The following is a 13,430-nucleotide window of genomic DNA, read 5'->3' on the forward strand; positions in this document are numbered from 1 at the left end:
TACAGCATTTTCTGCATTCCTCAGATTCTGAGTTTTCTTATACAAGAAAAACAAACCAATAAAAAATAACCAACCAAGACTTCCAACACAGTAGTTATAGCTATTTGCACTGTGCAGAGCTTCACAGTATAACTGATGCTGCTAATCCGGTCACCTTACAGGAAACTGGCAGCAGTTCTTATGTTCCCTGGCTCCCACTCAAATGAAATGCAAGGCCCTCACTTTATGCTTCCTGTCCTGCCCTGATAATTCCAGCAAGGGGGGCAGGGCAGGTTTGGCTCCACCCACCAGAGGGAGCGTAATGGTCCCTCACACTCAAGTGGGGAAGGAGGCCACTCTGCCTCTCTAGAGGAAATAATACAAAGTGACTGCAAGTATTGTTAGAAAAAGAACATGTTGAGATTCCATTTAGAAAAGTGCAAGAAAATCCATGTAAGGGAAAGATCCCAAATAGAGAGAGACAGCAGGAGGGAGGGTATGAGGAAGGAGAAATGCTGCAAAAGAGCTTGGGTGATGGTGAAAGAGATCAGACATTTCTACCAGGCATTTAGGGAATATCTACACTGCAGTGAGAGGTGTGATTGCAGCACATGTAGACATACCCAAGGTAGCTTTTACCTAGCTGGCATAACAACAGTGTAGTTGCATCTGCATGGCTGTGATGTGGGCAAGCCCCTGGAGTATGCACCCAGGCTCCTAGGTGAGGTTGTACATCGGAAGTTAGTCCATGCTGCTGTGTTTGCTGACACAGCTATATGGCTAGCTAGATCTAAGACAGCTCAGATGTGTTTATGCATCCTGCAATCACACCTCTAGATTGCAGTGTAGATGTACCCTTATACAAGAACATAAGTACGGCCATACTGGGTCAGACGAAACATCCATCTAGCCCAGTATCCTGTCTTCGACCAACAGCCAATGCCAGGTGCCCCAGAGGGAATTAACAGAATAGGTAATCATCAAGTGATCCATCCCCTGTTGCTCATTCCCAGGCTAAGGACACTATTCCTGCCCATCCTGGCTAATAGCCATTGATGGACCTATCCTCCATGAATTTATCTAGTTCTTTTTTTGAGCTCCATTATACTCTTGGCCTTCACAACATCCTCTGGCAAAGAGTTCCACAAGCATTGACTATGTGTTGTAAGAAGAAATACTTCCTTTTGTTTGTTTCAAATCTGCTGCCTATTAATTTTATTTGGTGACCCCTAGTTCTTGTGTTATGAGAAAGAGTAAATAACACTTCCTTATTTACTTTCTCCTCACCAGTCATGATTTTATACTCATATGGCAGCTTTTCTATACCCCTAATCATTTTTGTTGTCCTTTTCTGAACTTTTTCCAATTCCAATATATCTTTTTTTGAGATGGGATTACCACATCTGCACGCAGTATTCAAAATGTAGGCATACCATGGATTTATATAGAGGCAATATGATATTTTCTGTATTATTATCTATCCCTTTCCTAATGATTATCAGTATTCTGTTAGCTTTTTTGACAGCCACTGCACACTGAGTGGATGGTTTCAGAAAACTTTCCACAATGACTCCAATATCTCTTTCTTGAGTGGTAACAGTTAACTTAGACCCCCTCATTTTATATGTATAGTTGGGCTTATGCTTTCCAATGTGCATTACCTTGCATTTATCAACACTGAATTTCATCTGCCATTGGTTGCCCAGTCACCCAGTTTTGTGAGACCCCATTGTATCTTTTGCAGTCTGCTTTGGACTTAACTATCTGGAGTAGTTTTGTATCATTTGCAAATTTTGCCACCTCACTGTTTACCCTTTGTTTCAGAGCATTTATTAATATGTTAATCGGCACTAGTCCCAGTACAGATCCCTGGGAGTCACCACTATTTGCCTCTCTCCATTCTGAAAACTGACAATTTATTTCTTCCTAACCAGTTACTGATCCATGAGTGAATCTTCCCCCTTATTCCATGACAGCCTTTGGTGAGGGATCTTGTCAAAGGCTTTCTGAAAATCTAAGTACACTATATCCACTGGATCCCCCTTGTCCACATGCTTGTTGATCCCCTCAGAGAATACTAGTAGATTGTTAAGGCATGATTTTTCTTTACATAATTATGTTTATTCTTCCTCAACAAATCGTGTTCATCTATATATCTGATAGTTCTTCTTCGAGTGATTGCTCACATCCATTCCAGTTGGGTGTGCGCGCCGTGCGTGCACGTTCGTCGGAAACTTTTTACCCTAGCAACTCCAGTGGGCCGGCAGGTCGCCCCCTGGAGTGGCGCCGCCATGGCGCTCGATATATACCCTTGCCGGCCCACCCGCTCCTCAGTTCCTTCTTACCGCCGTGTCGGTCGTTGGAACTGTGGAGCGCGGCATAGCTGTCCTCCACATCCCTAGCTCTCCTTGTTAACTCTCGTTATTGTTATAGTTGTTAGTTAGATCGTTAAGTGTAGTTAGTTAAGTAATTAGGTGTAAATAGTGTTGTAGATAGTTGTTCGCCGGGGGCTGTAGCCCTTCCCGGCACCCGGCACCGGGCTCATGCCTGGTTCGCCGGGCTTTAAGCAGTGTGCGGCCTGTAAGAAGCCTATGCCTACCAGCGACCCCCACGACGCGTGCCTGAAGTGCCTGGGGGAATCGCACAGATCGGACAAGTGCCGCATCTGCAAGGCTTTTAAGCCCAGGACAAAAAACGAGAGAGACCAAAGACTCAGGACTCTCCTCATGGAGGCGGCACTTGACCCGGCGGCTTCGCAGGCCGTGATATCGGCGCCGGCACCGGATCGCACCGGCACTGGGAAGACTCCCCGGCACCGACCTTCTCCGGCACCGGGTGCAGAGCCGAGACCGTCAGCGTCTGCTACTCCAGCCAGGCAGACCCGACTGGAGCGCCCGGCCTCGACATCGGCCGCGGCGCCGCCGGCACCGTCGACTCCGGGCCCGGCGGGTCCGTCGAGTCCGGTGCCGCCAAGCTCCCCCATAAGATCTGGGGTTGAGCTATTGGTCCCATCCACGCCGGAGACCTTCGCCTCGGCATGGGACCTTATTGCCTTAACGGAGTCTACTCAGCTGCCACCCCCGGTACCTCCGGTGCGGGTCGCACCTAGAGGCAAGCCCATGATGTCGGCACCGTCTCGGGACTCGCGCTCGCGATCCAGGTCCCGACGCCACGGCCGATCAAGATCCCACCGCCGCTCGCAGTCCCGGCACCGCTCCCCTCGGCGGTACCGGTCGCACTCGCGGCGCCGATCGACCTCCAGACGGTCGCGGTCTGACTCCAGCCGCCGATACCGGCACCGTGACTCCAGGAGCCAGTCCCGCCGTCACTCGCCGCACCGGTCGACCTCCCGGCACCGAGCTGGTGGCAGGTCCCGGTCCCGGTCGACCTCCCGGCACCGCGTCGGTGGCAGGTCCCGGTCCCGATCCCGGCACCGAAGCGGCGGCCGGTACCGGTCCAGATCCCGGCACCGAGACAGAACCCGGTCCCGGTCCCAATCCCGGCACCGCTATGACTCCCGGTACCGATCCCCGGCACCGAGAAGATCTTCGCTGCCGACCCGTGCAGACCCTTACCAGCCAGGGTCGGCCCTGCCATGGCCTTCTAGGCAGCCGTCGGTGTCTTCACAGACAGACAGCGGGTATGTGCTGGGCACCGACCGGCAGGCGGCGCTCTTCCAAGACCCGCCGCAACAGGACCAAGGCCCGCAGCAGTGGGGGTTTTGGACCCCATGGGCATACCATCAAGCCCAGGGCCCCCAACAGCTTCCTGCTAGGCCTGCGACGGCGGAGCACAGGGTGCCGGAAGCCTCGTTGTCTCGCCCCCCTCCCTCCCCGGATGGAGAGGAAGGGTCCAAGCAGCAAGACTCCGCTCTGGCTCCTGAGACAGAGGCGAGGGCCGAGGGAGACCCCCCATTGGACACTTTCTTGCCGGGGGTCTCCTCATCCTCCTCCCCTGATGAAGCGGTGGCTGGCACCTCCTCCAGTAGCCCCCCCCCCCGCTGGATCTCAGGGCGCACCAAGACCTCCTTAGGCGAGTAGCTCAGAATCTGAGCCTGCAAGCCGAGGAGGTCTCTGAGATCGAGGATCCGATTGTCACCATCCTCTCGTCGGATGCTCCCACCAGGGTCGCCCTACCCTTCATTAGGACGATCCAGGCCAACGCCAATACAATCTGGCAGTCACCGGCCTCCATCCCCCCTACGGCGAGGGGCGTCGAGAGGAAGTACATGGCCCCCTCCAAAGGCTACGAGTACCTCCATGTCCACCCGACACCGTGTTCCCTGGTGGTGCAGTCGGTGAATGACAGGGAGCGTCATGGACAGGAAGCTCCAGCCCCCAAATCCAGGGAGGCCAGACGTATGGACCTCCTTGGACGCAAAGTCTACTCGGCTGGGGCCCTGCAGCTCAGGGTTTCGAACCAACAAGCCCTGCTCAGTAGGTATGCGTTTAGCTCGTGGGTGGCAGCGGACAAATTTAAAGAGCTGCTGCCGCAAGACGCCCGCCAAGAATTTGCGGCCATCCTAGACGAGGGCAAGAAGGTTGCACGAACATCTTTGCAAGCCTCTTTAGACGCTGCAGACTCGACTGCCTGCACCCTCACCTCGGGGGTAACGATGCGCCGTATCTCCTGGCTGCAGGTCTCTGGCCTTCCACCGGAGCTCCAACATACCATCCAGGACCTCCCGTTCGAAGGCCAGGGCCTGTTTTCAGAAAAGACAGACCCCAGATTTAAGAGTCTCAAGGACAATCGGATCATTATGCGCTCCCTAGGGATGCACACGCCGGGAACGCAGCGCAGACCCTTCCGGCCACAGCAGCAACAGCAGCGCAGGCCATACCCCCAGTTCCGCCAACGGCAGGACCTCAATAGGCGCCGTGGCAGGAATGGAAGGCGTAGGCATTCGGGGAACCAAGGGGGGCAGAATCAAAGCTCCTCTAAGCCCCCGCCTGGACCCAAGCCTTCATTTTGAAGGTGCGCCCGAGGGCGCAGTAACAGTTTCCCCCACGGATCCTTCCCCCCCGTTTTCCAACCGCCTTTCGTTTTTCCTTCCGGCATGGACCCAAATAACATCGGACCGCTGGGTCTTGCGTATGGTGCAGACGGGATACCGCCTGCAGTTTACATCGTTTCGTCCTTCCCGCCCCCCTTCCTCGTCCCTCTTCAGGGACCCCTCTCACGAGCAATTCCTTCGACAGGAGGTACAGACGCTCCTCAACAAAGGAGCTATAGAGGCGGTTCCGGAAAACGAGAAAGGCAAGGGGTTTTATTCCCGCTACTTTCTGATCCCCAAGGCCAAGGGAGGCCTCAGGCCTATCCTCGACCTGCGAGAGCTCAACAAATACCTGGTGAAGTTGAAGTTCCGCATGGTATCCCTGGGGACCATTATCCCATCCCTGGATCCGGGAGACTGGTACGCCGCCCTCGACATGCAGGACGCTTATTTTCACATTGCCATTTGGCCACACCACAGACGTTTCCTTCGTTTCGTGGTGGGCCCCCTTCACTACCAATTTGCAGTCCTCCCATTTGGCCTTTCTACGGCCCCGAGGGTATTTACAAAATGCATGGCAGTCGTTGTGGCACATCTTCGGCGCAGTCGTATCCACGTGTTCCCTTACCTAGACGATTGGTTAATTCGGGGCACGTCGGAACTGCAAGTTTGCAGCCACGTCCGCGTGATCACCGGCCTGTTTGCTACCTTGGGCCTCATGATCAACATGGACAAGTCCACCCTGATCCCCACGCAGAGGGTGGAGTTCATCGGGGCCGTCCTGGACGCCACCGTGGCCAGGGCTCTTCTGCCGTTGCCGAGGTTCCAGGCATTGTTGGCGATCGTTCAGCGATTGCGGGCAGCCCCCTTGACATCAGTACGGACATGTCTAACCCTGTTAGGCCACATGGCAGCATGCACGTTTGTGACCGGTTATGCTCGGCTCCGTATGAGGCCCCTCCAGTTGTGGCTCATTGAACATTACCGGCCGGCAAGGCAGCCGCTAGACATGCTGATCACAATCCCCCAGGGGGTGTTAGATTCTCTCGACTGGTGGCTAGACCAGTCCGTAGTGTGTGCGGGGCTCCCTTTCCACCCACCTCAGCCCTCGGTGTCCCTGACAACGGATGCCTCAGATCTTGGCTGGGGGGCCCACCTGGGAACCCTGAGAACGCAGGGCCTGTGGTCCCCGCAGGAGGTGAGGTTGCACATCAACATGCGGGAGTTGAGAGCGGTCCGCCTTGCTTGTCAAACGTTCTGTCACCAGCTTCAAGGTCATTGTGTCGCGGTGTTTACCGACAACACGACGACCATGTACTATATCAACAAGCAGGGCGGCACCAGATCCTCTCCCCTATGTCACGAGGCGATGCAACTCTGGGACTTTTGTGTAGCCCACTCCATTCACCTCACGGCTTCCTTCCTCCCCGGAGTACGGAACACGCTGGCGGATCGCCTGAGCAGATCCTTCCTATCGCACGAGTGGTCCCTTCGCCCGGACGTCGCCCTCTCCATCTTCCAGAGGTGGGGTTATCCCCATGTGGACCTCTTTGCGTCCGGGGGGAACAAGAAGTGCCAGGCGTTCTGCTCCTTTCAGGGCAGGGAGCCCGGGTCTATAGCGGATGCCTTCCTTATTCCGTGGACGACCCACTTGTACTACGCGTTTCCCCCTTTCCCTCTGGTCCACAGGGTCCTTCTGAAGGTGCGCAGGGACAGGGCTCGCGTGATCATGGTAGCCCCGGCGTGGCCCAGGCAACATTGGTACCCCATGCTGCTGGACCTGGCCATAGCCGACCCAGTCCCCCTGCCCCTTCACCCGGACCTGATTACCCAGGAGCACGGGACTCTCTGTCACCCGGACCTGCAGTCGCTGCACCTAGCGGCGTGGTTCCTGCGTGGCTGACCGGTTCTGAACTGCGCTGCTCCACACCGGTACGGGAGGTGCTTTTGGGCAGCAGGAAGCCTTCCACGAGAGCGACATACTCGGCCAAGTGGAAGCGTTTCTCCTGTTGGTGCGTGGAGAAAGGTCTCCGCCCTATGGAAGTTTCGGTGGCCAATATCTTAGACTATGTTTGGTTCCTCAAACAACAGGGTCTAGCGATATCGTCGTTGCGGGTCCACCTGGCAGCTATCTCCACCTTTCACCCGGGTGGGGATGGCCGCTCCGTTTTTTCTCACCCGACGGTGTCTAGATTCCTTAAGGGGCTGGAACGTTTATACCCTAACGTCCGACTCCCTGCTCCAACCTGGGATCTTAACCTGGTGTTGTCTCGGCTCATGGGGCCCCCCTTTGAGCCGTTAGCTACTTGCTCCCTACTTTATCTCTCTTGGAAGACTGCCTTTTTAGTAGCTATCACCTCAGCTAGGCGGGTGTCGGAACTCCGGGCTCTTGTGGTAGACCCCCCGTATACAGTCTTCCACAAAGATAAGGTGCAGCTGAGGCCACACCCTGCCTTTCTCCCCAAGGTGGTCTCGACCTTCCACATCAACCAAGAGATATTCCTCCCGGTTTTTTTCCCGAAACCTCACTCTTCAGGCAGGGAGCAGCAGCTCCACTCGCTTGATGTCCGTAGGGCTCTCGCGTTCTATGTGGAGAGGACCAAACCGTTCCGCAAATCCCCCCAACTTTTCGTGGCAGTAGCGGACCGCCTGAAGGGGCTTCCTATCTCCTCGCAGAGGTTATCCTCATGGGTTACTTCCTGTATCAGGACCTGCTATGAGCTGACCCATGTGCCTACGGGCCGTGTGACTGCGCATTCTACCAGGGCGCAGGCGTCGTCGCTGGCTTTCCTCGCCCGTGTGCCCATCCAGGAAATCTGTCGGGCAGCGACCTGGTTATCGGTCCACACCTTTGCTTCCCACTACGTCCTGGTCCAGCAGTCTAGAGAGGATGCGGCCTTCGGATCTGCAGTGCTCCATGCCGCGACTTCTCGCTCCGACCCCACCGCCTAGGTATGGCTTGGGATTCACCTAACTGGAATGGATGTGAGCAATCACTCGAAGAAGAAAAGACGGTTACTCACCTTTGTAACTGTTGTTCTTCGAGATGTGTTGCTCACATCCATTCCACACCCGCCCTCCTTCCCCACTGTCGGAGTAGCCGGCAAGAAGGAACTGAGGAGCGGGTGGGCCGGCAAGGGTATATATCGAGCGCCATGGCGGCGCCACTCCAGGGGGCGACCTGCCGGCCCACTGGAGTTGCTAGGGTAAAAAGTTTCCGACGAACGTGCACGCGCGGCGCGCACACCTAACTGGAATGGATGTGAGCAACACATCTCGAAGAACAACAGTTACAAAGGTGAGTAACCGTCTTTTCTGTTTTTACTGTATTTTAAACTAATTTGCCTGGTTCTGTAAATTAGGATTCTGGCCTGTAATTGCTGGGATCACTTCTTGAGCCTTTTTTAAAAATTGGTATCACTTTAGCTATCCTTCAGCCATGTGGTACAGAAACTGATCTAACTGATAGGTTACATATCACAGTTAATAGTTCTGCAATTTCATATTTGAGTTCCTTCAGACTCTTGGGTGAATATTATCTGGTTCTGGTGACTTATTACTATTTACTTCATCAATGTATTCCAAAATTTTCTCTAATGACACCTCAGTCTAAGACAATGCCTCAGATTTGTCACCTAAAAAGAGATATAGATAGTACTTTCCATTTTTAAAGCACTGCACAAATATTAGCTAATTATTCCCCACACAGTCTCTAGGCAGTACATGTACAAGTACTATTTTGCCCATAGGTGTGAGCACCAGGATAGGAGAGGAATGATTTTGCATGGTACTAGGAGTAATAGGATAAATTTATGTAGGGACCATTAAGGCTGAATGTTAAGATAAACTTAATGACAGTGAAATAGCCAATAGAACAAACATGACACGGACATGGTCACCTTCAATGCTGAAATCTTAACTGGAAAGAGCAGTGGGAATGTTTTTTAGGGACCAGTCCTGCACTGGGCCCAGGGGGAGGGGCTGGATGATCTCATAGGGTTTCCCATCCCTAGCTTCTCTGACCCTGTGCAAACCCTCCCCTTTGTTTTTAGGCTCCAGAAGATCCTTGGACCCTTTCTCTGAGGCCGTGTACGAGGAGATTGATTATAACCTGATGAGAAAGAAGCAGATGTTTGATCGCTCAGGTCTGTGTGTGTCATTCCTAACAGGGAGAAAATCTCTACTGCACTCTGCATTCTAAAGCTCTGACCTAGAGCTAAATTTCTGCAGCCTTCAAGCCTGTGAGTCCTGGATGGCTGCAGATGCTGGGTCTGTGAAGAGATCAGCCAGTTACTGGGCTGAAATGAATGAGTTTCCTCCCTAGCAGACTCTGCATTCTGAGTCAGTCCGATCTGTACATTCTGCAGCCTTAGGGGGTAATTAGTTATGGGTCAGGAAAATGGCTGTTCATATCCTTTTGACTCAATGTCAATCAGTTGGGAAGATGCTGCTCTCTATTTAGCACATTGTGGGGCACTCTGGGCATGGTCAGTGCATCGCCCTGAGGCTGAGATGCACATTGTCCTCTCTACTAATGATGGGGGTTGGTCACAGACTCTGATCCTGGGAGGGGGTGGCCTAATCTGGGAACGAGGCAGGGGAGGGGGGTGTCTTGCATAACAAAATGGGAGTCGTGTCTGTGGCTGAGGAGGTCTGGACCAGCAGCCTCAGCCATAATTTTCTGCTGGATCAGGCCATGAAGTAGCAACATTTAGGAGGAGAAGATAAACATTCCTCTCTAAACAGATTCTTACACCCTGAGTGTGACTCAAAATACACTCTGCAGTTAATAAGAAGGATTCAAATGAAACCCACAGGAGGGGATCCCATGGTTAAAGGCTCACTCAGTCCCTGCCTCGCCTCATGAGGTCACTATGGCTGTTCCCAGCATCTTCCCAGTCTGATTTTATCCATTCCAAAGCCACATTTACCACAAAAAAATGGATATTTATCTCGGAAAACCTGTGTCAGCCTCTCACCACTCAGTCGCTGTGAATTCAGCATCTTCTCTTGAAGGAGCAATATATTGAGACCATAAATCTTGCTCCAGGACCTGGATACATTGCCCATCAGCCAGTTTCACTGCTCTCATTGTGGTAACATCCCATTTACCATCTCTCCAGTCTCCTATTCAGATGACTCAGTGACGAAGCTGCAGTATTACACTGGGGACAGCGAGGGGGAAAACGATCGTGGATCAGAACAAGGTAACGGGGGTGGGGGTGGGTACAGAGACACATAATGATTTCTGTCCAACTCTTGATGGAAATGTGAACAAATCGTGATCCTTTCTGTGTGTGGTTGATGGTGCTCTCCCCCAGGGGAGGAGCTGCAGGGAACTGGGCAGAGAAATATTCACATGGTATGAAAGCATGTGGCTTCCACAGTTGACACGTGTCACTATACAACCCCTGATCTGTGCCCCATGATCTTAGCCCCCTGTCTCGGCATATAGGCCAATTCACGATCCAGCCCATATAAAGTCAGGACTCTGTGTCTTTATAGAGTTCAGTTCAATTCACAATGGTCAGCTCTTGTGTGGCAGCTACTGTCTCCCAACGGGTCCAGGGATAGCTCAATACCAGCATAGGTCTTGATCTCATTGAAGGGCATAATAAAGTTGCTATTGGATGCTGTGGGGCAGGGCTGGGCTGTAGTTATTTTTGAGGATATGAAGGTGGCACAATTATTGTTTCACAGAATGTCCATGACTCTCCCTTTTCCTCTGGGTCACCTTGTGACTTCCCGTACAGACTCTGATGAATAGCCCAAACTCCAAGACAACAGGCTTTTAATGGGAAATTAAAACCTGCTCGGGAAAGGGGTGTGTTCAGGGGAAGCTGAGTGTGGTGTTTGCTGTTCCAGAGGCAGATTACCCAGGGGGCTCTCGTTTGGATTACGACAACGTGGAGGAGTCTGCCTTGAACGATGTCCCCCAGACTCCAGACAGTCGAGGTGAACAGTGAATCCCCCTCCAGAAACCACATTACCCCTTGGCTACTGCTGTTCCACCCCTTCATTCCCTAGTCTGCCCTTTGATCCTGAGCTCAGGGCTGGGAAGAATTAACCCAGACTAGCCTGGCTGGAGCCAGGGAGATGCATTCCACAATTCACAGCTCTCCCCATGCCCTTAAGGAGCCATGTCTTTGTTAGTTTTATGTTTCCTGTTTGCTTCCCCGCCAATAGCCTCCTTTGATTTTCTCTGTGCAGTCTGGCAGGATAATATCAAACAGCTAAACTGGGGTGTATGTGGCATTCATAAAAAATAATACACATAATTCCCTCGTTTGCCACACCTGGCATGTAGCTTATTTCTCTATTCAGTGGAAAGCCTCTTCTCATTTCCATTAATTCACATCTTTATTTCAGAGGTCCCTGCCCTGCCTGGAGATGACCCAGGGGATGGTTATGATGATGCTAGAGAAATTTCTGACCCTGAAGATGACCCTGGTTCAGGACCAAGTGCCCAGAAAGTCACTGTGGCCCGTGGGGGAAGTGTCACGAACTGGGAGTCACAGACGGGTGAGTGGTGTGTGGACAGCTCACCTGGAAGAGCCTTTACTGGCCACTAGAGGTCACTGTCACTGCACTGAAATACAGTTATTGGTAAACTCCCAGCTGTATCCCCACCCTGACCTCTACTAAACAGAGTTAAATCAGGGCTGCCTGGGGGCGGCACAAGTGGGGCAATTTTCCCCAGGCCCCGAGCCCCGCAGGGCCCCCCCAAGAACATAGTATTCTATAGTATTGCAACTTTTTTTTTATGGAAGGGGCCCTCGAATTTGCTTTGCCCTGGGCCCCCTGAATCCTTTGGGCAGCTCTGAGTTACATGAACTTAAATCAAGAAATAAAGAAGATTTCATATTAAGGGCCATGGTCCTACAAATACTAGATCTCATCTGTCACTTTACTCACATGAATAATCTTGCTGACTTCAGTGGAATTGTCCAATCATCTAAGTTACAAGAGTCCATTGGCAGGATCGGGGCCAAAGTGCCTGTCCCCAAACAAGTGCCCTAGGCGGTAATGGGAAGAGCAGGGTCCATGGAGTGCGGTTAGTTAGTGGCCTGGCATCAGGTTTGAAATCACTCTCTTCAATATGTAAATGTCCCCATTAGCATAGGATCAGAGCTGAGCTGCCACTTTGCACCTCGGGAAACTGGGTTGGGATGAAATCTGCATTTCTTCGGTCTTGATGGGAGTAATGTGAGAACCAGCACTGCATGGGTAGGTGAGATCTGTGATGTCCAGGCAAGGCCCATGGAGTAGGGTCCCCACCCTTCTCCAGCCACCATGTGGTCCCTTAGGGACTATATCAGCTGTCAGGAGTTACAGCAGCTCCCAGTGGCCTATCAGAGATTCATCACCAGCTCACTGCCACCACTACACTTCTCCTGCACCAGGGAGGTCTCAGCACAGACAGAATCTCCTCCCATATGTTTTCTTTGAAGAACAGAGAGAGATAATGGACTAAACTTGTCAGAGGCCCACTCAGGAAAACTGTGGGTGGGGGCTGATTCACAGTCCATGCTGTATGTTGCCCATCCATTATGTGAGTTCACATGGGTAGAGAATGGATACATTGACTGTAATGTGACCTTGCTATTTTCAGGCTGGAACCTGCACTTGCTAAGAAGTGAAGGGGCCTCTGGGGCTGAGAGTGACGTCCTGTCCCCACCTCCTCATGACCCAGGTTATGATGATGTTGATGATGGTGGCTCTGGGACATCAATATAAGAATGCCTGGGTTCAGATCAATTATCCTGTGAGGATGTAAATGCTGTATGGTTAGACTCTTCCTTTCCCAAATGCTCATTGGGCCATGGGTGGTACTGGAGACAATCCCTGCCTGGGAACTACTTTAATTAGCTTTTTTATTTCAATTTTGTTTAAATGCAAGAAATAAGTGTGACTGGGATAGGGGCTGTGATTTCCCCTCTAATTTCCCATTGATCAGACAGTCTGGAATTTCCCTGCTTTTTTGTTCCTAACATTTCTTCATTGTGAATTTTTGATTTTTCTTATTAAATCCTTTTTGAAAATCTATTCCAGGCGTGATGTTTCTCTCATGAGGTCTATTGGATGACTCTATGTTGCCCTGTAGGGAGACAGATGGAGACTGATGTGACGGGTTTGGTCACAGAGACTCCCTTGGAACTGTCACCTGATGTGCTAAGATTACCTCTGAGCCCATTTTCCCTGCCAGCTTGGGACTCCAGAACCCTGCCTTGTTGAGCCAGACATGCTAGTCTGCTACAACACAGACCCAGGTCTGGTCCATGCCCCCAAACCTGCACACTTTAACCCAAAACTGCTCATTAGGTCTCCTATCTCCAGCACCTAGACACCCAGCTCCCATTGGGATCTAAACCCCAAATAAATCTGTTTTACTCTTTACAAAGCTTATATAGGGTAAACTCATAAATTGTTCACCCTCTATATCACTGATAGAGAGATA

The 13,430-nt window shown here is 52.0% G+C and overlaps 1 protein-coding gene across 3 annotated transcripts in view; it reads left to right on the forward strand.

Moving 5' to 3' along the window:
• LOC127046307 (antigen WC1.1-like) overlaps window positions 1-12,991 on the forward strand; it is an 82,478-nt gene extending 69,487 nt beyond the window's left edge. The window contains exons 13-17 of one of the 3 annotated variants that reach the window (XM_050943182.1): window positions 9,025-9,117; window positions 10,096-10,179; window positions 10,838-10,927; window positions 11,342-11,494; window positions 12,585-12,991. In XM_050943182.1, the coding sequence (XP_050799139.1) occupies window positions 9,025-9,117; window positions 10,096-10,179; window positions 10,838-10,927; window positions 11,342-11,494; window positions 12,585-12,709 (545 nt within the window). In that variant the 3' untranslated portion in view covers window positions 12,710-12,991. Of the gene's footprint in view, window positions 1-9,024; window positions 9,118-10,095; window positions 10,180-10,837; window positions 10,928-11,341; window positions 11,547-12,584 lie in introns of all 3 variants that reach the window. The other 2 variants (XM_050943190.1, XM_050943200.1) reach the window with 2 other exon arrangements.
• Window positions 12,992-13,430: the final 439 nt, after the last annotated feature.

This window comes from Gopherus flavomarginatus, chromosome 1, assembly GCF_025201925.1.
Source record: "Gopherus flavomarginatus isolate rGopFla2 chromosome 1, rGopFla2.mat.asm, whole genome shotgun sequence".
In the NCBI taxonomy this organism is placed as follows: domain Eukaryota; kingdom Metazoa; phylum Chordata; order Testudines; family Testudinidae; genus Gopherus; species Gopherus flavomarginatus.